Genomic DNA, 25,231 nt, shown 5'->3' with positions numbered 1-25,231 from the left:
GCCTGGAAATGTGTGAAAACTTTGAAGACCTGTGACTGTGCTGTTACAGAAATAGACGTTATTTGTCAGACCCCTTATGCTATGGCAAAGCAAACACATTGCCATACAGGTTTCATAAAGCATGTCGATTTTACTATTTAGTATGTGAATCTCTACGGGCCCAAAGTGTGTATATATCGATTGATCCAAGTTGTGTACGTGTATAGCCGTAAAGTTAGACCCCTTAAACTGACCTTTAAGAATGAAAAAGGAACAAGCTAAACAGACATACCGGTATATTTCCTTAAACCAATCACACATTTGGACTGGACCACCCACTTCTCTAAAGGCCACAGACGGATATAATGTCCTTCTTCCAGCATAAAAATCTACAGTCTAATGCCCCATCTCCTCCTCTCTCAGCCTAACCTGCTAAACCTATGAGTAAATGCCAGGCTGATTCAGTTACATCCCATTACCTTTCCTATGTCTCATTTCTCCACTTGAGGCAGGGACTCTTCTTCACGAGTGAGGGAAGGATTGCGGATTGGTGCGGTGTCTGCAGTGATGCGGTAGCTGTACTGAACCACTGTGGTAAAGAAGGAGCTGAGTCGAAAGGCAAAGCTTTCAATTTACCAGTCAATCTACATTCCTATCCTCACCTATGGTCATGAGTTTTGGGTAATCACCAAAAAGACAAGGTTGAGGATACCAGTGTTCAAAGGCTCAGGTACACAGGAGGAGCTCAGAGTACAGCTGCTGTTCCTGCATGTCAAGAGGAGCCAGCTGAGGTGGCTCGGGCATCTGTTCTGGATGCCTGTTGATGTCCCCGCGGAGGAGCTTGAAGAATTGTCTGAGGTAAGGGAAGTCTGGGAGCCCCTGCTTAAATTGCAGCTTAGACTGCTGCCCCCGCAGCCCAGCCCTGGATAAGTGGAAGAAGGTGGGTGGATGGATGTCTCATTTCTCCCAATCACCTCCTCCTTTCTTCAGAGCACATTTAAACCAACAACAGTAAAGCAGGAGCATATGGAGCCAGTCTCACACCTTCAACAAGACAGATAGCACATCATAGCCGATGTCATCTCCTCTGCTGAGCTTAGATGAGACCTGTTCACATTAGCATTTTAATACCTCAGCGATATTTAATCCATGAGGTGTCTCCCGGGAGCGATTAGTGGAAGGTTAATTAAAGATGCAATTAGAGCACTTCGAATATAAAATAGGATGCTATTAGTGCTTGTGAGCTCATAAACAAGAGCCCCCTGCTGACCATTGTGGCCAGACACTGTGTATTATTGATAGACAAGCTATCAAGGTGGGAGATGGCACATTACAGTGTGATCGTGCCCATGTGAGCAGGTGCAGTGCATGTCACAAGCCAATTTACCTTCTGACTGACACATTTATATGATAATGAACAAGAAAAAAGTATTGAAATATTTGTTCTTATCCTATTTAGTTCAAGTGCATTAGTGTGCACACAGTGTCGAACAGGCAAATTTCAATTTAGCATTTGCTGTGCATGGTCTGTTCTGGTTTTAAATCTTTATTAAAATCATAACTAAACTGGATTGTCATTAGCTGCCATATTGAGGACACAATCACAACTGGGTTTTAGGCATACAATTTGGCAACACAAAACAGTAGGGTCATTCGGCTTTCTGGAGGAAGTAAACTACCTTTACATACAAGTCAAAAATATTATTTATTTTATTTTGAGAAAATCAGCCATTTAAAAAGTATTTTTACTTCATACCTGTGATAGGTCCATGTTTGTGAAATATAAAATATTTCCTACATACTCTACCGTAAAAAAAAAAAAAAAAAAGACAAGTAATTAACATATAAAAGGAATTTTATGGAAGATTTGTGTAATGACTAAAACTTGTGTAATGACTAAAAATAAAACAAAAGTGATTAACTTGAAGCAGCATGAAGATATTGCCATAAATTGATTTCAAAAACAGTATAGGCATTGCACCAGGCTGAGAAATGAACTTGTCCTCACTGCTCCACGGTGTAGGTAGAATTACGTCTATAATAACACATCCACGATTATGACTTAAGTCTTATCTAGAAACATAGTACCCCCATATCTTCCAGAGTTACCTCAGTGGGCGCTAAAGCTGTCTTAGCCGTGCCAATCGCATACTTGCTAATTTCCTCCTCGCTTGCTAATCCTGAACGCGAGTGAAAGTTATATCGGGGTAAATGAAATGTCTGTCAGCTCCGTCACGCAGGGTTAACCATCTCTGGCTAGCTAAGCACATATCACCCTCTGATTGGTCGAATTCCTGACCCATCACAGAACTAGCACGCCTGCGATTAGCCAACAGCTGTCACAAATCAGATTGCCGTTGTATCCAAATAAACTCATGGCTTGTGACGAAGACCTGAACTGTGGAAATCAGTCAGGATTACCGCCACAGTTGGAGAGCATAGGGAGACGAATACAGGGCCAGTGTTAATGAGTTCACTGAACCTAAAATGCTACGAGCTAAAATTGGCCCCCGGGAATGGGACAGCTGATTGCCATGTGTATATTTAACTTCTATTAAGTAATTTTATGAGAGCATTTCTAGGCTCTTAATAATGACCCCATGCAGTATTTGGTCTGTACAACCTTATCTGAAGTGGTAAGGACGCAAGGGACATAGGGAGCAAATCCTTATCCTCTGTGAAAGTGGAAAATGAAGGATTAGATTAAAGGGAAAGGTCGAAATTGGAAGTAAATTGACTTTCTGCGAAGTGTTATTCCAGTAAAGTGAAGATGACCCATAAATCGTTTCTCCTCAATGGGTTATTGAACCATTCAAGCAGGGTGCGATTTGTCCAAAAAGCAGACAAGGGGATGATTTTGTTTCTTCACATTTAAACATTTATTTAGGCTACTAGGCTATTCCATAGGAGCGCAAAACCACCATGACCATAACTCTGGCACCTCTCCAGTTCCTTCTTTGCACATATCTTATGTAAATAGCCAGCCAACAACGAATCATCAGCTCTTCATAAGCTCCAGTCCTATCGGTATTCTAAGGAGTCAAGCAAATGTCACGCGGTCAAATACGAGCATGAAACTTTCCTCCTTTCATAAGATACATCTGGTGCAGACGACCTGTCAGCACTGCTTTGACCGTGCGGCACACTACACAGTATCGATATGGATCATTCCCACGTTTGCGCCCTCTTCATTTTTGTGTGTGCGCAGCGGCAGGGCTCTGAGTGGTACAAATGCAGACGCATGCTGAGAGAAGAACGTGCGAAAATGCTCTGGCACACAGTGTACCGAGTGATCAAAGCAGGGCTGACGATGACGATGACTCTACACGACCCTCGATAAACCAAAGGATGGGTCGGCTACAGAAGCCCCAGCTGAGGAGAGTTAGCGTCGGGCCCGTGAGGCGTTGAACCTGTGTGTGCAGCATGAGTGGCTGACGGACGCGGCTGTGGGAGCGAGATGAAGACTGTAGTGATGATCAACAGGCGACTGTCCTAAATTTGTTTATTAGTAGCTCAAACTTTGTACAGAGTTTGTACAGAGTCTTTACAATTAACTCTTGTCAATTACATAAATTTGGTAACTTAATTTCACAGTAATGTATACTCTAGCTTAAATGTATTTCTGCTCTTTTTGCTGCCTTGTTCCTTTCTTTAATATGTCTACCACAAGTCCAAAGTGAGTCATTGTATTATAATAGAACAATTATTTGTTTGAACATTAATTTACCACATATTTCATTATGAATATAATGTTATTTGACACAATATAATTTATTTTGTGGTTCCCAAACATTTGTCTAAAAGGTTCTACCCTGTCTTTCCCAGCATGCATTTCTTCTCTGCTCTGTCATCATTAGCATCTATTTCCCAGCACCAGTGTAACCTTGACCAACAAACAGGTGGCCACACAAAGCATTGAGTCTAATACAAAGAAACTCCCTCCAGGTGTTGTTCAGGAGAATGAGGAGGTGAAAAAACATGGTTATAGCTGGACGGGCGGAAAGAAAACCAATCACAGCTGAACAACAAAGTTCAATGTAGTTAGAGAGCCTGTGTCAAATCAACCCAGAAAAGACATAGGAAACTTTCTGCAGTGTACACATGGCTATATACAACCCCAAAAATATCTCTTATATTATACTATCTATATATATTTTATATAAGGCTGAAGGGGGTAATTCTAAAAGAGAAAAGAAATAAGGGCCGATTCACATTGGCAAATACATACATAACTGAAATAATGCAGTACCCTTATACAATGCTATACTATTTAGTCCATTTTTTATTCTATCTTTAGTCACACTCAGTTTGGTTGTAAGCACAGAGATGACCAGGGGCAGATTGATTGAAGCATGGCTAACACCGATCACATAATCACACTGAGACATTCAATTGGGTGAACCAAGAAATTAGGAAATATGAGGTTATTTTGCCTTATACATGACTCTGGGTGAACCAAAGGACTTTTGTATTTTTCAAGCCTACAATACGTCAAGACAAAAGTGGGAATCCCTCCATCTTTATTTTTGAACAGTATGAAAGCAAATCGTTTATGATATTTATGATAACTCCATATGTCATTGACCAATAAATTGTAGTTAAAAAAATAAATAATTTTAATAAGGGCTAAACAAAAAGTATCTATTTGTGATTTTTATGACAACCATTCCGATTGCATTTACATGTCCAGAAGAATCGACAGCTTTGTTACTGTTAGTATAAAACTCACAGCCTTTGGTTATTTGCTAATTGCGTCCATTCAGATTGCGATTAGTGCAAATGGATTAATCATGTAGCCCTAATTTAAATTTGCCTTTAGATTTTCCATTGCCTCTCTGAAAAGTCCAGTCTGTGTACACTTGACTGGCCTCGATCTCATGTGGCATTGATTACTCTTTGTCTTGCCTGTTGCAGCTTGGAAGTCGATAACTGCGGAATGCCCATAGACTGGAGTGGAGCGGGCTAAATGAGTAATCCCAGCTCTGAGGTGTCCTGATGAGATCCACAGGAGGGGGCTTCACTGCCGTTCTTCTAGCACCAGCATGATGCCGTTCAGCCCACTTTTTCCCACCAACACACACCAGTATTCAGCCAGCCGACCAAGCAGTTCAAGGGTATCCATCAATATCCTCCTCCACATCAGAAGCACAGGGGAGCGAGGACGAAAGAGCAACCAAGAGGTCAGGCAGACATCTTGAAGGGATTTTGTTCAACCAACGAGCCAACATTTTAGGGGGATTGGGTTGTGAAAGCACAGGACCTCAGTATATAAAGGTGATGAAAGCCTAGTTTGTAGTAGGAGGGGTTCTGTTTAGAATGGGGAGTGGACAATTTGGGGCCATCTTAAGATCCATACCAGGGGCGGTGCCGGGAAATAGAGGGGGGGGGGACAGGGGCTTGAGAGGGCACTAGCCTCTCCAAGAATGGCACCCCCAATGCTCCCCCAAAGATCCCCCAAAGATTTTTGCCCCATTTTCATAGCACAAATTAATCTTGAATAAAAATGTGTTGCTAAAAATGTTAAGTGTTCACCCCCATAAAATAACTTAGCACCCCCATAGCTCCTACCACCAAAAATATCTGGCACCGCCCCTGATTTAAACATATTAAGAATTAAATTAGACCAAATGATTCCAAGGTTGTAATGACTTAAGGGCTAAGTTAATTAATCACAACTAACTAATTATAACTAACTAATTATAAGGAAATTTGGTTATAAAAAATGTTCCCTGGACTCACAGATTCCAAAAAACATTGTCATTCATTCTGCATGGTAAAATTATAATTTTTATTTTATTCACATTATATTTTCAACCTTGGGCATCTGTTTATTCAGATGCCCAAGTTCAGTACCCAATGTACTATGGAGAAACGAATCAGTTAAATTCTGTATAACTTTAAATAATGATACAGAAATACTGCAGCTATAGCCAACAAGGTGCTCTACTTCTGATACTTCTTGTCTTCCTACATACCATCAACCCACACAGCCCATCCCTGTGCCACCCATGGGATCCCTTATACAACATGTTATATTAGACTCAACCGGGTCCCTCACTGCATGTTCACGTCCGCAAGCCTCCCACCAGACATGTCACACCATAACTTGGACTCATTTATAAGGTGTAAATGTGATAAGCGGAGGTGACGTGATCGCATTACCTACCAAGCTGTAAGTGTGGGCCATTAGATATCCCAAGCTGTGCCACATCCAGGTGACTTCAGAGCTGCTGGAGGGGTCAGAGTTGAAAGGTCATTGATGTCAGTGCTCACTTCCTGCTAAATTTACTGCATGAGAAATTTTGCAATACTGTACGATGGCCACATAATTACTGTCATACTGTTGAGATGGTGGAAGCCAGTCAGTTTATGTGAATGTATGGAGGCTGGTATTAGAAACAGATAGTAAGAATGGAGTGACGCACTCTGCAGAAAGGTTTATTTCAGATTTGTATGTCAAATATAATACAGAACTCTTTAATTGTTGGCTAAAACAATTACAGTCAAAATTAACAGCTGTCAAAACTTATATGTTTGCACCAAATGGCACCATGAGATCAACAAGTAAGGAAAACTAGAGACTGGAATGTTCTATAGTATGGCATTAATGTTATCCGTCTTGTGTTTGCAGTCACCACTCCACAGATGTGACCTGTAACTTGGCCTGGTGGTGTCACTTGCTTGTCTCCATGAAGATAAATAAGTAAGGTTAATGCCATACTGTGAAACATTACAGCAAATGCCCATAGAGATGCCCAGCTGCTGGACTAATCCCCAGAACAGTTGTGTTGTGTACCTTTATGCTCTCCCTAAAAATATTCACATGAATCAATCTAGAAGTTCTATCAGCCAAAAACGTAGCACAAGTTCGGGTAAATAAATAAAACACAATACAAAATGTGAAAAAAAAAAAAAAAAACGGAAATATTGACTCTTTGGAATATGAGGTGTTGAAAATGTCTCTATTAACGCCTGGCACTGATGTTTTTGCATGTCGATGTGGAGCCCATCTCCGTCTCCACACTTTCTCTTTTCTATGTTCAAACCAGTAAGTGATGTGCAAAGAGGCTTATATTAGAAAATAAAGTGTGAAGAAATGTGCGTGCGTATACTGCCAGATAATTCACAGAGGAAAACACAATATGCTACATAATATCATCTTGGACAATATGAAAGAGCATGAGGAGCTTAGAATGAATAGGCACAAAGCTATGACCACATCGTTACAATGCAGCCCAATGTGCAAACTGTGATGTAAGATAAATACTGATCATGCCAATTACGAAAATTTAACAACTATCAGGTTTTGGAGATAGAACGCGTAAGATATTTTATTGAGAACTTTGGTGCTTTTTATAACTTCAAGGGCTAAATGTACACAGTATCAAACACTATTCACTAAAAGAAAAACCCTCTTTGTATGTGATAGGTCACCATACAATACGCCATCGATAAGCATTATGTCTTTACTGTTGATAAATGTCTAATCTGGTCTTCGGGAAGAGATGCATGATGGGATACATTGAATGGCTGCTGATGACTGAGGATGTGCACTGCAGGCATCCGAAGTCTATGACAATGTAATCAAAGGAGGGAAAAGGTGTTCTCTATGATTTAAGTTCAATCAGTCACTGTCACTTATGTTGAAGCTGTATTTGTCAAAGTTCAGAGGGTGTATTATGTTAAATATTGCAGTTATATTTGTATTCATTTGAAATTAACATTTTACACCAAAATCGCTTGGATGTTTACAAGATGGCAGCCATAACTGAACAAATCATCTGTTAGATATTCCATGCTCTATGCTACATATTGGACATTTAGCAACATTTTTTTTTAGCACTATAGCAATTGCTCTAAACGTTAATCGAATGTAAGGCCAACTTCTATTTATTTTTGCACATTTACTTCTTATTATATTACAATGGTAGTTATTTCTGAGTAATATGGAACTATACAAAATACAAAAATGTGAGATCTTCAATCTAACAAATGACAAAACTAGGTCAAGAGTGAGCTAAGTAGTCTGACAGGGGTTTAATTGTCAGTATGTTCTGAACACCATTACCCCTCTGGAGAAGGGCCCAGTGGAAAGCCCCAGCCGGCTCTAAATAACAAGGTCAAACAACTGTACACACATAGGTCTCAAACTTCCTGCCTCACTGTCCAAAGATATACTTTCCAGACAACAATGTTTACACAAGAATTACAGAGCAAGATCCCATTTGGAAGACTTAATGTGGCTGACAGGTGTTGGGACATCTGACTGGCATAATGTTAGAGCGATATTAGCATAGGCTCTAGTGTCAGTAATAATTAAAAGACTACAGTCTTCTGACAAGGCACTGGCTCTATCTCGTAATGGTCAAATAGTTTCCAGGAGGAATGGGACAATAAACAAAATATTGTTTATCCTGATAAAAAAGGAGACAATAATCATTCATGGGACATTTTATCTAATCATAATAATCGTCTTTATATCACCAGAATGTGCAGAAAAAAAGCTACTTTTCCATTATGTTCTCTTCTATATCACTGTTTTTTTCACTGATAACAAAGTGCAAAACTATAACAATTGTTTAAATATAGACACTGTTCATAACATTGAAATTATAATTATGCATATCCTTAACATTTTTAAACTGGCAGCAACTTTAATCATTATCGTGATATAATCATAAATCTCAATTATTTTGTCCATGATTATCGTGACACCAAATTTCAATATCATCCCATGCCTAGTTCCAGACCTACATTTAAATTGCAATATTCAAGATCACTGCACTTTATGATGTTAGAAAATATATCTTTTGCTTGTCTGGATGTTACAATAGACTGTATATATAAATGGACATCGCTGACGCACTAGCTACAGTGTTGTAAACAGGAAGTGAGCATAGCCTCCATCGACTTTGGCTCCAATTCACTTTACATTGAAAATTTGTCAGCTCTCTCTCTGTAACTGCTGCTGTGAGCCTCGTCATTTTGGCCTTAAAATGTTCGTGTTAACCTGCTCTACATAATCCTGTATTTTTATTTCGCAATTTTGTCTGTGAGTCAAGATGTGACCATTAATAACAGACAAATCAGGCACCTTTTTTCCCCAAGGTCGCTCCTGCTAGCGTTAGCAACAGGTTTGATTGATAGTGTTGCTAAGCACCCGCTCCCTGCTAAAACAGCTTCACTCCGGATTGGCTCTTTAGTTGCTGTGATACTCACGGTCAATTTCAAATGTGGAACGCGGATTCAAATTGGCCCCTATAACAGCTCTAGTCTCCATGAGCTTCATGTGACTGGAGCCAAACGCTATGGCTGACGTCACACTCACTAAGTCCACTTTTTATACAGTCTTTGGTTGTTTCTAAGTTAGATCGACTCACTTAGAATCAATTGCTTAGGTCTTGGTATCTTGGATCTTTGCTGCAAAAATTTTCACTGCGAATTTTACACTCATTTTCACTGTTGAATTAGAGGGCTGGAAAATATATTTGATGAATATTTAAAGGGTGAAAAGTTAACTTAAACTACTTAAAATTTCAGTAACTAAATTTCAGAATAAAAATAACTTAAACATGTTTTTTCAGAGTACAAAAATTCAAAGTGTGAAATTCAGTGTCATTTAAAATTCTAAATCTGATGAAACTTTAATAGAACATTAATTAAATTATCTTCCATATAATTCTGATCATGAACAACTTGTGTGTATATGTATGTGTAAAATGTATTTTGACAGTATATTTGAATATTTATCATCAAATTGTCATAGTAGATTTGGAATTTTATGACAACTGAGGTTACCAGTCGTCATTGTCTATAAAACAAATTCATCTTTATGTGGTAAAACACTGGATGCCCTTCCTTATGCAACCCTGAGCATGGAAAATGGAAAAAAAAAATCATAATTTCTTGCTGTTCAAATAGTCTTATCTTGCAATAGAATATCTAGAGACACACTGTGCTAAATTAACCCTAATCTATTATTCTTTCACATCAGATCCCAAAGCCACAAAAAAGCTTTATTTATCGCTCAACTTTAAAAACACTTAATGCTATTATTCACCTCCGGTTCATCCAATGCAATTCAATTCACACTACCTTGTTCAATGTCACAGCCATCGCCTTTTAAATACCAAATGTGTGTCTCAGTTAAAGGGGCTTAAATAGGGAAGGGTGCAAGCGTTGGTGTTAAAAGTCACTATTGACAAGGGATTAACCCAAAAGGACCTTATTTTGTCACAAAGCCATTCCTAATCCCGATACCATTCTTCCTCACCGTTCGCTCTTTTTCCGGTCCTCGCTTTCAGATTGGCTAGTGTCATCTCTTACAATGATCACAAATGAACCTTGGTTTTCAGAGAGGAAGCAGTTAAGCGATGTACAGATAGTGCGACAGGGAGAGGTGACTGTCCGTGTCAAGGTGAAAGGATCGAGCCGCGGGCCACAAACACTGTTATCAGAAGAGCAGGGAAGCACCTAATCAAGAGAACCACCAGGATGTAGGTCCAACCACCCCCCGTTAACTGGCTCATCAGGCCTGGTTTATCTGAGAGATGCACCGGTCGATAGAGGGGGAAGCAGTGGTTCAAAAGTCAGAAACAACAGAAACAAGACTCGAGAGAACACACACGATGAGACTTCTTTCAATACATAATTCATAACAGAGATCATCAATATTAATTGGAAATACAATGGTTTATCCCAAGATCAACTTAGCATTTGGTGAGAAATTATAATTTTCTGTTTAAATCCGCTTTGTGCCATGTTGTTCTCTGCGTACTTTCTTATCCAATCATTTCACTCTGGTGCTCCTCCTTAGAGCCAAATTGTACCAAGCCAAAGAGAGCCAGACCTCTCCAAAGCGAACAAACAGAAACAATGCTAAGGTATTTTCATCTGTTGGTCTCAAGAAATATCTCACCGCAGTCAATTCATTTTAAAGGTTCTATATTACACAAAATTGACTCTTGTGAGCTTTAAATAAAGTATAATGTTGTTCCATCCTCAAAAACATACCTGGAGCTTTATTATTAGCCTGTCTATATCCTCAAAGCTCAAAATGCTCTGTTCCACCTTGCAATGTCATGAAACCTTTAGTTATACAGACATTGGCAATTCCTGAGCTGAAGTTACCCAAATGATTCTAGTGAAGGTGTATGGAGTTTAAAAACACAGTGGAGCACTTCCTGTATTACCACAAAACATCATCACAAGGTGGAAGAGAGTGTTTTCAGTTTGAGAGAAGAACGCAGCCTGGATCAAACGTGTGATAAAACTTAAACACAACTCCAGGTATGTTTTTGGGGAGGAAACATTATAACATAGGTCAAAAAATAGCGTAATATGAGCCTTTTAAACATTTAGATCTTGCTTTGCATTTACAACCATGAAACACATAACAAGCTAATAGCAGACTTTTAATCAAGTGTTCCCCTATGCCATTTCACAGAGCATTAAAGACAGACTATGTTCATTAGAATTTCCATTGACCTCCAAATACCCATGCGCAATTCAATTCAAGCTAAGAAATAATGTATTGACAGCGCTGGCTATGTTGTTTAGTTCTCCACACACGGCCATTCACGTTCACCCGTGCTGTATCCATTACTTCATAAGGAATTTCACATAGAGTCAACTAAATGTGGTATATCTGCCATAACATCAGCTCAAACAGACAGTTGAGCTTATGAAAAGTGACACTCGGATGTTAATAGCATTTCTGGATTCATCAAGCCTAATGGTCCATTCGTGAGATGTAATGGAAGCTGTCATTCACAGACACACAGGGGAACCCCAACAGGGATTACCCCCCGGAAACCATGACAACCCATATCACGGTTTTATTGTTAATTTAGATGCAAGCCACAGCGAATGCAATTAACTAAGGATAGACCCACCAGTAGGTTTTCAAGGTGGATGAAAATCACGGACTTCATGTTAATTCGTAACTGTATTAAAACAGGAAATATTGTTGCTGTATGTGTATGATGTATGATATAAAAATTAACTCTTAAAAATTAACAACAATTTTGACTCAACACCAGGTGCTTAGTGAACAAAAAATTTAATTTATACTTTCAGAGGATGTTAAAAATAATGTATAAGTGGATAAATGTGGATAAATAAAAGTAAAACCACTAACCTAGCTTCACAGTAAACATTAAAAACATTGGATTTGGCAAAGGACATGACTTAAAGGTGCAATATGTAACTTTTCTGGTAGAGGGTTCACCGCCCGCTGGTCTCCATGGAGATGTCTGTGCATTGCCTGGAATGTAGTTTTTAAAAAAAGTATACGTCTCCATTATGACACAAGATATTTTTGAGCAATAAAAACACGTAAAGAAATAAATGCCAGATAGTTAAGAAATTAGATACTGTGGAACATTCTAGGTAATGCAATAACATCTCCATGGAGACGAGCAGGTACCATCCACAACTGAGAAAAGACAAAGAAACTACTGTCAAACGAGAAAGTTGAAGATGCCTGTTTAAACTTCAACAGACACAAAATGATGGATTTTCTCAGGACTAATGACAATGTTTAGTTTTTAATGGATTCTCCAGTCATTAAAAGGACACATTCTTCACATAAAATTTTGATGCCAAACTCTGAAAAAGGTTCCTATTCGACTGAGAATAGATAATGATCTCGGAGTTTGACAAAGACTAAATGACAAACAGAGAATGATAGATGGAGAACGGTTAAACGACTGAATTCATCCTGTTTGCTGTATATGAATCACTAAACCTCACAAAAGACAATGTATAATGTGTATTGGCATTATCATGACATTATATACCACAGCTTAGCCTTACTTTTCTACTCAGCAACTTGAACATTCATTTAAATAAAGCACTGTACACTGAATAACAACAGAGTAACAGTTATTCATTGCGTCACCTTGTATGTATGTTTAGTGTTTTTCATACATTGACTATTGTGGCATCTTTAAGCAATTCTGTCTTAAAAATTGGTTTCTTCGAATTCAGCACCAGCAATGTTTTATTACATCATACAAAGCGATACATTACATGGGTTTTCTGAATAAATGTTTGCTAAACGTATTGTAATTTTACCCAGTGTACTGAGTAGTCAATGTTATGTGGACGTTACTGCAGAAAGATAAGCGTAATGCCATACTGTGGAACATTCAAGATAAAGCAAGTGTTTCCATTGCTTGAAAATACAGTAGAATCCATGTTATTCAAGGTAAGTGGCTTGCCTCTTCATAGATCTGATCTAGAGGCTCTATTTCCAAGACAAATTGCTTGTCGTCTTGGAAATAGATACGTTTAATGTCATACTGTAGAACACTCCAGGCAAAGCAATAAAGTCTCCATGGCGACTGAAAGTTACATAGTGTGCGCATTTTAATAACTTATAGTTGGTGTATTTTATAAAACACAAAACCATCGGAAAACACAGTAATGCAATATCCAGTGCTTTTCAGCTTCACTTTGGGTTGACAAAGTTTAACAAATTGTCTGTCAAGAAACAATTTGGTGCCAGCGCATTTTTTTTAATATAATTATCACCTCATTTTAAGCACCTCTCTTGTACTGAATATTTAACTGCCTTATTGCGAGTAGGAAATAACTCGTAGCAGAACAGTTTGGCCTCTCTGACGCATGTCTCGATAAGTGTCCATTAACCCACACCATATAAGGCTGGATATGTTAAAGATATAGAGCTTGGCGGTCCGACAGCTGTGAATGGTTTAAACAGACACATTGCCACAAATGATAAAGGATAATCGGTGAAAGAGACTTGGGTGGCAAATAAACTTTCAACTGTGGAGAGGAAGATAAACACAGTTAAACACACAATGACAAGCCAGCTGTTGTGTAAACCAGTTAGTTACAGCTGGAAATGGTTGAATCCTCATCATGCATCAAAACAGGAAGCAAACTTTTTTTCAACCTTTTTGGATTCTTTACATTCTTCCCAAACAGCGAGCCCCATTTATAACCAACTGTCCAAGCCAATTCCCATGGTCTCTTAAAATGGCTTGGTATTAGTTGTTTTCCCACCCAAATCCATTCTCCGAGCATGAAACTGTGCGCGATATATGCCCTTATCCAAACAGACTTTTGGATGCGTGACGTCGGATATGGCTGATTCCATGTGTGTCTTGGCCAACAACAATAATAACCTCCCTGAAAAATGCCTGTGCTGGAAAAGTCCACAGTGAAGCGTTTCTGATTGGCCCCATCAACCGCAAATAGCAGCTGAGGCAGTGCAACAAGAGCAATTGGGCTTTTCAATATAAGGCATAAAACAGATGGAGCTGCTCATAGGAAATAGTTCCACAGAAGTATTCAGGATTAAGTACATCAAATGGGAGTATGAGTTTCTAAGGATTGCTTTGTTAGCCATGGGGCAATGATAGGACAAAACGAGAAGGGGGTATTAGGCTTTTCTCTGTGTTTCAAAATTAAAATGGGGCATGTTATTTAATCATAAGATTTTCTGCTGAATATTTGCTTTTTGTTATTTTATTGCAATGTTATAGTGTAATGTGCGAGCTACTGTGTCCAAGTAATTTCCTTTTTGCATGAATAAAGTCCAAGTCTGAGACACATGAATAACCAGCAAAGCCCAGTTCAGTCGTAATATTTCCAAAAAGTAAAGGGTATTTTAACTTATTCAACTTTGCACTATTGAACAAACAGTTAAAACAAAACCACAAAAGTAACACAAGACTATACACATCATTAGAAGTGAGGATATATCATATACCATTATTAATATCGCATCTGTACTGAGGCATACAAAATTAGAATATGCTGCAAAAAGTCCTGAGTAAATATAGTATAGTCCTGCACTTGTGAATTTTGCAGACCGTTGCAATACTTCAACCTCAAACTCGGTCCCTTACTGTTATTTTTATGCACCTTATAATGGACTGCCACAATATCGTCCGATTATTTCCATCGCTGTAATCAAACAAACAAAAATATCAAGCTAATATTGTTTTTCAGTATCCCCAACGCTATTGTGAGAGCGAGGACAAATATAGTTAACTGCCGTATCGCCATCAGAACGTAAAGGTGTGAAGAGGGATAGGTTTTGAACGTGCGTGAAGAACAGGGATGTAGCCACAAGGTTAAAGTAAGTGAAATACAATACAGCTCGAAGAGTTTTGTTACAGTCACAGCAGGCGTGACCTTGGCCAAACCATCTCATTCAACAGCACTTTAGCACTTTACACAATATGCAGTTTTAGTGTGGCTCAAATGAAATATAAATGTGACATCAAACTGGCAAATACAGAACAGAAGTAAGGTTTATGTTGAATACTTCTTTCAGTTACTATCAAGCTAAACCATTCCATAAAGCTCAAAATTTGCTACAGTCTTTTCCTCTCATAATATACCTGATCAGCTGCTACACCTGCACATTCTTCCATCACTGCAGCTTAAACTCAGAAGTGACCCACCAAGCAGGATTCCTCATCAATATCACACCGCATGGCTGTATCCTCAGACCAATCGACCCGATCATCAAACTGACGCCCACAACAGAAACCTGGCAACCGATGTGAGGTAGATCAATATGCAATGAGAGCGCGTACACATTACAATGCAATACAGCTAGAAACAATCAGGCAACAACACAAGAAGGGACAGATTATCACTAAAACTTAACTGTCCCGAATGAAGTCATCAAGAGCCGAAACATCAAAACAGAAATATTTGTCTGCCATGGCGTTTTTCTTTGAGTGGTAATAAACTCGTGTCGTAAAATTTGAAATGGTGCTGAATTGATTTTGCACTTTGCCTGGGTTGCAATTTTTGCCAAAACAAACACCACATGCAATATTTGTAAGAAATTGCATTGTGATAATAAAATATGTTGATGTTTCTTTTTTGTTTTTCCTTGAAGCAACAGCATGGACTTTAAAATGTCGTCTTGCCCTGTAGGGTTTGCAGTTGGTTGCATTCAAAAATATGATTTGAAATATATTTTTAAAAAAGTGTTATAAAGATTTTTTTCTGTTCTGATATAGATCAAGACCTTTCTGAAGCGATTCACTTTAATCCTGTTTATGGTACTTGATCACATGGGTATTTAGTGTGGATGCTAGTTTTACTATAGATTTGCATCGGGCTATCAATACTTTTGACAACATTTGACTGGTTTTTAACTGTTTTTCAAAGGGTCAGCCAACAATACGACACAAAAGCAGGTCGCAAGTATAACATAGAATGCCACCACCATAAGTCACAAGACCATGCTCTGAAAACCCCTGCTCTTTACCCACAGATCCACATATGGGACCACGTGTCACCTTGTGATGGGGACTAACCTCAGGGCCAGGGTCTCAGATGAAACAGCGCTTGAATACATTACCCAGCAGACACACAGCGTACATTTACACATCCAACAAAGTATAACTCCATAACATCCAACCCGCCAGTGGATTTCAGAGGAACACATTGAAACTGGGCCAGCCGAGTCACAAACGCCTGGAAATGCATGTGTTTGGAGCTTACCTCATCAAAGCCGCTGTCTTCTTTCTTGAAAGCTGGGGAGAGAAGAGACGAGAAGAAAGTTAGGCATGCAATGCGATGAAAGAGTAGAAAAAAAAACTATGCATATTCCAGTCATACTTGGAGAACCTATTCATTTTTATAGCTGTGCACATAGAAACCATATAGGAGTGGTAACGACTGCAGGGGCGCCTATTAGGAAGAATCACTGTTTACAATAAAACCTATAGAATGTATAAGCTACACTGTAAGCAAATCTCTATTGAATTTACTCCAGCGTAGGGCCAACTATGTGTATTAAGTGCATTGATTGAACTGAACCGCAAATTTGAGCCATTAGTTTACCCCATTATTAAATAAATATGGTACAATGATCAATAGCCTTCACTGCTACGTGTCAACAATAGTCCTTAGCTAAGAGATGATGGAACTACGGCATAATGAGAGAGATGAATTTATCAGGGAAGCTCTTAAAAACACAATACAGTAGAGATAATAAAAGTGTGCATGTGATCAGAGATAGGAACAAAGGTATATTAAAAGAATGGCATATATTACCTTCTAAAAATGTGATTAAAAAGGACAAAAAATATGCAAAGTGTGTACTATGTGGCATTTCTGGTGGAGTGTGGAGCCTGCCACCTGCTTGCCTGTAATGTACCACTGTATTGCATTAAATTTATCGATCACCATGAAGACGAGCAAGAGATGCCACCAGGCCAAGTTACAGGTCTGATCTGTGGAGAGATGCCCACTCAAATAATACATTTCTTAGGAATAAAAACAATAATAACTGAATAAATGTAAGATACATATGTTTAATACTGTGGAACATTCAAGGCAAAGCAATAACATCTCCATGACAAACAGGTCAAAATCAGAAAAGTTATATATTGCACCTATAATTTTTTGCTAAACAAAGCCATATGCTAATTCACAGAGTCAAAATGCACATTGTCGCGAGTTAAATTAAAGAACAATATATTTAGTCCAACCACAGACAGACAACAAATGAGCCGTCTTTATCTGCTCAGAAATGCACATACAATTTTAATAATAATTTTTTCAGTTGCATTGCTTTCCTTGTCATCAAAACTGTCCTTATTTATGAGAGGGGGGGCTGACAGTTTGTTTGTCTTTGATTTCTGAACTGCTCTCACCACCCAAGAGACTCCCTACAACATCATTATCCGACCAACGCCGACTTCACTCTTCATGCATTTGATTTTTATTTACGCTAATGGAGAAGTGCAGATGGCTAAAAGACGGTGTACTCTCAAATAAAATGATTTATTTATGTGGGCCATTGTCTATCCAGACTACCGGGGTGTTAAACTGCAGCTTCCATGTCCTCAGAGGGTCTTACTCACACAAAAGTACACACAGAAATGACACAAAACACACACATACACACCCTATAGGTCAGACACAACAACACAAAGCCATAGACTCATAATAGGGCAGACTTAGAAAAGGCATTTTATATAACAAAGTCAAGTGTTTAATTCATAATTCATAGCACAGGGCAGTTTCCAGCATTCTTTTAAAAACGCTGTATTGTTGGAATGCATTATGAAACATTTATAAATTATGTACGCTGCATCTGCAAGAAATTACTGCATTTTGAATAATGAGAATGAGGCTGTAATGCAGTTTGTAGTACAGAAAGGTTCATAATGAAATAGATAAGTATTGTTTATGTTCATTATGTTTGCATCAGAAGTTTCTTTTAGGGTTGACGGGGTTGATCTTAGGGTTGAAAAAGTCTTACAAATGCACAGACAGACACCCATCCGTGTGTGGACTGGTCAGAGAATGTAACTTCCAGATGTGATGTACAAAATTGACTCTACCCCTATGCAATAAATGACAAAATGATTAATGGCTCAACTGGCAGAATACCTCACCTGCTTGTTAATCATTGATACCGAAACATTTAATACTAGATCACATGACTGCATAAAACTAAGGACTAACCAACAACCAAAAGGACTAACCACATCAAAACTGAGACAAGAAAGAGGGGTTTTAGTTGTTTTGCTTCACAAAAACAGAATACACTCCAAGGACCTGGTAATCTGGTAACTAACTTTTATACACACACCTGCACCTGCTTTTTAATGCTTTATATGGACTTGTATACTTGTTTTTTTTACTGCTTGTATTGTATTTTAAACAGGGCACCCATGAAAAACAGACGCCAAGTGCTCTCATTGGGTCCTCCTGTATAAATAAAGATAAAAAAACTGATAAAAGTGGTAAAAATGTACAGAGGGAAGACAAACATTTTATAACAATGCATGCAGCACTTCTGAAAAATAAACTGCATTTTGAGCGTTCACTTTGCAAACTTAATGGTAAATGCACAACGTAAGTACAAGTATGTCATTTTAAATTGATTTTATAGGCGTAAACAAGTTCATTTTTAAAAGCTAGGACATAGACAATAAGAACTAAACCACTTAAGTGATTATATCCAAATGAATAATCGCGTATAATTCAAGTGCAGAGAATAAGTTAGCTTTCACACTATCTGAACTATTTTGTGATTTACCTGCAGAGCGCCGCACTAGAAACAGGATGTGCGTTTCCTCGTCTAATTGCACATCTATCTACTGAAGCTCAGCATTTTGACAACTCCATCTGCTCCTCCTTTCAGACAAAAGTGCGTTTGTGTAAAAGACAACTATGAGGAAAGTTCCCTGGTTTGTTTTATGAAGTCGTGTTTGTCAGAGCTGTCAACAACTAAAAATACGCCTCACGCTGAATTCATTTGGGCGAATTGAAGAGCTGGTTTATGGATGGAAGTGGTTTAAGCAAAAATAATAGATCCTCATGCTTATTGTTTACTGTTTATCTTTCAAAATCAACTACCACTTTATAATAACGACACTTTCACCTTCATTCATAGTCATTCAGCTATTTATTAAGAATGATTTAGGCTTAGTAGAGACATAATTAACGTGCATATGACAATTTGCAGAGATGGACCGATATGTTTTTTCCCATGGCCGATACCGATTGTTTAGAATCCAGAGCAACCGATTGCTGATAAACTCTGACAATTTTTTTTTTTGGGGCCAATGTGTTGGGCCAATTTTGATCATTTACTTCAAACTCACCCATAGCCATTTTATTTTATATTTTTTTAAACCACAAACCTTTAAGAGAGCAGTGTATCACATTTAGTGCATTTATCTCTTTGTATTAAAGTGTTAAAATAAAGTTTTGTGTGTAAGTTCTAGGCAGCAAATCCATCAAAACAAAATATCGGTCAGTGCTGGAGATGTAAGGCCGATGCGCTAAAAAGTCCAAATATCCATCTCTAATTTTAATCATGGTTTTACATCAGTTAAGCCGTAGTTTTTCTAGAACAAAAGTTGAGAATACAGGAAGTTGTGGTCTACCTATCTGTGTCATCAGCATGCAGTCTAATCACAGCTATTGTGCAGTTTGTTTATGAATGAAGTCTTTGTTCAAGCTTTTGAGGGCTAAAGTGTAGTTACAATGAGGTGTTACCCAACTGCTTTCATATTGTTTTTGTTGTGACCTAAGCGTTAGACCTAGCAACAATAGCCTCAGCTCTGTGCTTTCCCAGCAAAGGAGAGCTACAGCTACTATTTATAGGTAGCACATAACATAAGAAGTGTTTAGCTTCTCTCTGTTTGCGGGAGCTTATCACCCCACAACCGCTCGAGACCAGCTTTCTGCTACGTGTGAATCTAATACTGAGCTTCTAATACTATACCTATGCATCTGAACCAGTCACCTCTCAAGATATTCAAATAAATTCATTATGTCTGCTCCAATGTCCTCTAGGGCAACAAGAATAAAGGCAATTGAATCGAAATCACACTTTCAATGGCCCTAATTAGTAAAAATCACAAACATTGACATTTTTAAAGTAACTAAAGTACATTTTCTTTGTTAAAGCTGTAGTTTAGACCTCTACAAACATGATACGAAATGCATTCTTGTTAGTTTAGCAGTTTAGTAGTTCAACTTTCATTTCTTCAAAAGGTTAATGCTTCTTATCAAAGTCCCTTTCCCTGTAGCAGCAAAACCATCAGCCACCTCAGCTAACCACCTTCACATCACTTCATTTACCCTCCACATTTCACATTTGCACTCATTTTGCAACAGCTGTTTATCTGTTGTGGTTCAATTAAGTTTTGTCCTCATGACTGTTTTCTAAAAGAGAACAGTCATGATTTGGTTGTATAGTATAATAACCATAGAATTATGTAGTCAGACTAACCATGTAATTTGGAGTAGCTCTGGATTTCATCTTGAACTTTGCTTGTTTAATACGGTTTTCAACTAAGCAGATATGTTTACTGTTCAATCCAAAAAACCCAAGCCATTCAAGTATAGCTCCAATAGATAAAAGGTGAACTTCATATGCAGTTTTAGGTACAGTCATGTTGTAATATGTAACTCCTCAAATGAGAATCTTTCAGCTAAACCAATTACAATTACAATAGCTACTTTAACCATCTCAATGTACTGCTTTGTATATTTGCCATGTCTTGCAGAGCCTTCCTTATGGGACCAGTTGGATCAACAGTGTCACCCAGTGTCTGCTGAATGTGCTTTGTTCTTAGCTGTGGAGAGCAGGCGCAGAGCAGGATCGATGCTTAGATGTGTTGATTTAGATGGAGGCGAGACGGCCAATGGGAAACTAAGAGCCAGCGCGGCAGAAAAGTCAATGCCAATCTCTCCTCAAGCTTTTTCTCATGACATGCACCCAAATAGTCTCATCTTTTCTTATGGGGCGAGGAACTGTGACGATTTATTTTGCTTAGGGATATCATAAACTGTATGGTATTTTTAAATAATTATGGTTTCGGGAAGCTCACCATATTGTAGAATTGATATAACCCCTTTTTCTCTGACTGATCGGTGGATTAGCCATTCGGGGACACATGATCCATCCATATAGGCAAAAATGAAGGAAAAAAATATCACAGGGAACTGAAAAACATTGCTGATTTCTGCAGAATCAATTAGTGAAGCACCAAACTCTGAATCTGAGGGGAGATCAATTGTGTTTTATTTGTAAATCATTTGTGATCAATGAGCTCCTTCGTTTCACATGTATCACTGTAAAAAACAAATCTGACTGCACGATCACGTTTCACCGGGCTTGAGACGCAACGGAGGACGTAAGGACAAGTCTGATATCAATCTGTACAAAAAATACAGAGAGATATCATTCTAGATTTGCCAGGCAAGAACATTGAATTACTTTGTGCATGAATTGTTCCCAGCAAATAAACTTGGATTGCCTATATTTTTCTCAGCTTTGCCATTTCAATTCCACAAAACAATGAAATTAGACAATGTAGCTTGGCACTGGGAATGTAATGAGCATGATAGTATTTTGAGGCAGCGGATATTGTTAAATGCCCTTTTTATGAAAATACTACTTTTGAGGCCAGTTTAGTGAGCACTAGAGATATAAACCTTTGTCTGTGTGTACAAATATTAGAAAGAAGAAGCCAGATGAAGATTAGATGAGATACAGGGGTGTTGGGAGCACCTTGAAAACTATCAATGAGATCGCATTTTAATAAGCCTGTTAGCTGAACCGGAACTACACCAATATAGAGAGAATTTATGGACTAATATATCGCATTGCCTGCCACATGTGTGAACCAATCATTATTCCTTATGCATACAGTTTAGAAGCACATAGTTTACAAGACACAAAGATGCACAACAGTTTGACAGTCTACAGTGACCTACTTTTTAGCCAACTACTTACAAAACTTCACTATGTTTTAGATATTCAAATATTACTGTACTGTATAATAAAAAAAGTGACACTTACTTTGTCCAGGTCATCAAAATTCCTTATGTTCAGCACAACGACACTATCTAATTTTATGGCCAAGCTGCCTCCCCAACACTCCACTGTAATAAGCTATAAGGTTTTAGATGCTCTTATCAATCAAAACATCTCAGATCATAAAAAAGGTCACAAAGGATTTTTAAAAGACATGCTGTTGCTGTTTTCTCATGTTAATTGTGTAGATTTTAGATGTAAAGTCACTCTGTAAAGCCCATGATATATGGCATGAACTTGAAAACATGAAAAACAATTAATTGAAACTTTAAATGACCTATAATGACAAAGGGGTTTAAACGTAGCCCTGTAACCAGATTCAGTCATAATGTTAAAACAGCTTTGTATCAGTACACAGACATGCCAGTGTTTCATTCAGAAAAAATATGTTCTGATGATTGTCAGCTTAAAGTGCCTCAACTTTTAAAACACTTACAAATTAGTGTCAAGTATTTTCTCCGAGTTACAGCGTCTGCATTTCATCGACGTTTCATTTAACACACATCTGACATAAACAGCTATAAGTCAGATGACACATAGACCTGCCACTATAACAAATTTTGAAGCACGATATATCGCTACAGAGAAATACTGCGGTACACGATAATATTGAAACTACTTTACGCCACTGAAACAAAGCAGGATAATCCCAGTAAACCCATTTTTAAATATATATGATTAAAAGGCCTGAGCTGCAACATAGACATGGCAGAATGGACGAAGTTGTTTATTCTACTCTCTACGGCTCAAATCTTATTATCGTATTACATAAAAATGGCACAAATCTCCCCACTATTGCAAAGTAATTATACATATGATAAATATTGAGCCTCAAAATATATGTTTCCAGCTTTTATATACTGAACGAGTCGATAAAGTAGTTATCATGACAAGCCTAAAGACAGACGGTTACATTTTAAGGAAACTGCAAAACAAACTATGCTGTCCAATACATTAATTATAGGGCAACATATAGAATGGACAGCAATACAACTCAATGGAGAATAAAAATGTGTCCAGTTGTCCATAGCATCACTTGATCTTGTGCACAGCCACTTAAAGCAGACAGGGGTAACCTTCATGGCAAACGGCTTGTCTTGAGATTCCTACAGTCCACAAACACCATCCATTCAAATGTGAGCTCTAGGTTATGAAGCTGACACTGTACACACAGAGATTTATGGCTTTATGGAGAAAGAGAAACACCTCTGGAATTTCTTACAACACCAACACTGCTGCAGATAACAGGGGAAGTGATGACCAAATTAGGAGCTGGATGGATTTGATTGTGGTTATTGTCATAGATTTTTTTTACAATGCATTCTGGGTCTCAGGGTATTTATTGAGTAAGTGGACATAGATTTGAATATCTGTTCTTGAGCCATTGTAGTAAGTTATTTTTTAGAATATTTTCAGTTTACAATGCTGTTTGATTTGGTCAACAATGTTCTATATAAAATGATCTTCAGAAGTCATAAGATTTGAAGTGATACCTGGGTGAGTAGTCATTTTTTGCCAGATGGACACTGCATTTGGTTTGGGGAGATAAGGTCCATAAATGCCACTATGCCAGATATTGCCAGATTCATGCATGCAAAGTAAATTAATCCATATGCTTTCATTAGATCATGCTCCCTTGCACAATGTATTCATAAAAAATAGCCTACAATAACCTTCTGCTCAACAACATAAGGAGTTAAAAACAAAATGGGAAGTAAGGATGCAGAGCCAAGTTCGTGTGGCTTTTCCATGACCACTAACCTACATCTAAACGAACTCACACTACAAGCTTGGCTGCGTTGCTCTAAGCACAATGGCCCCAAAACATCTGGAAATCAAAGTACTAACGGTACTTACCAATACTCCTGAAACTCTCCGACAAAGTTCTTCTCAACTTTTTCATTTTGCCGATTTTCTCCACTGGTTGCGAGGCTGGCATCAGGTCACACATCGCGCTTATTTCTTAGATACTTTTCCTAATGCAGTTATGGGTCGGTTTAAGTAAAACGCGTTATTTTTATTAATGCGTAAAAGGTGAACGAGAAGGAGCGCTGTTGGAGGAGCAGCGGTGGCTTCAGTGGTTCAAGCCCGACAACTGCAGCTGAGAACACGGGGAAGCAAAAAGAGCAGCTCCGGGCACTTCTCATCAACTAAAAAACCTTGTTGAAATGTTCGGGAAAGATTCGAACTACATTTCCTAAAGCGCAGCAAAAGACGCGTCCGGTTCGGAGTCGTGCGTAATCTGACGCTCAGGATCGGACTTCTTTTCTTTCTCCTTCTTTCCTCAACGTCCCAGTCGCTCCCAGCTCCACCGCAATCTAGATGTCATTTTTGGGATTCTCTCTCTCCCGTTTCGACCCCTCGGTGTCCCGCCTCAGCGACACGCGGATTGGTGTAATTCCGGGGAGCACCTCACGGTTATTGGACGTGCGTAAAGACAGTTATGAACCAAACCCCGCCCCAATGTGCCACAGGAGGCGTTTATTCTCCGTGTGCGCTCGGGCTGTTGTCTCCAGCGGAGGTGACTGCCCTCTGTGAGACCTACGCGGAGGTATTTCCCAACATCAGCAACATTTCCTTCGCTGATGACTCGTAAACGCGTTAGATTCAAGGTCAGGAAATACATTAAGATCTCCAAGAGGTTTGTTGTTTATTTATAGAAGAATACATCTTCTATTTTGGTTTTATTTTCAAGTATAAACCATTTTAATGCACCAAAGTGTATTCAAGCTAAATTATGATTAAATTAAGATCTGGGAAATATATAGGCCCAACTTTGCACAAATAAAGCATCAGAGTTTGAGGCATAAGAAACACATCTCATATTATGCCAAGTTGAAACTAAACCTCTTTTTTTTTTTTTTTGTTTGTTAAAAATCTATTCTGTGCTTTATCCATTCTCACATTTTA

At 38.4% G+C, this 25,231-nt stretch overlaps 1 protein-coding gene across 1 annotated transcript in view; it reads right to left on the bottom strand.

Moving 5' to 3' along the window:
* The window catches only part of cdk14 (cyclin-dependent kinase 14), a 210,338-nt gene extending 185,690 nt beyond the window's left edge, over positions 1-24,648 (bottom strand). The window contains exons 1-2 of the mRNA XM_033980456.2: positions 24,179-24,648; positions 16,477-16,508 (exon numbers count right to left, since the gene is read on the bottom strand). Coding sequence (XP_033836347.1) covers positions 16,477-16,508; positions 24,179-24,272 — 126 coding nt within the window. The 5' untranslated portion in view covers positions 24,273-24,648. The remainder of the gene's footprint in view (positions 1-16,476; positions 16,509-24,178) is intronic.
* Between the last annotated feature and the right edge of the window lie 583 nt (positions 24,649-25,231).

The sequence above is a fragment of the Periophthalmus magnuspinnatus genome, chromosome 16 (genome assembly GCF_009829125.3).
Source record: "Periophthalmus magnuspinnatus isolate fPerMag1 chromosome 16, fPerMag1.2.pri, whole genome shotgun sequence".
Lineage (NCBI taxonomy): Eukaryota > Metazoa > Chordata > Actinopteri > Gobiiformes > Gobiidae > Periophthalmus > Periophthalmus magnuspinnatus.
This window is presented reverse-complemented; position numbering and strand designations above follow the sequence as displayed.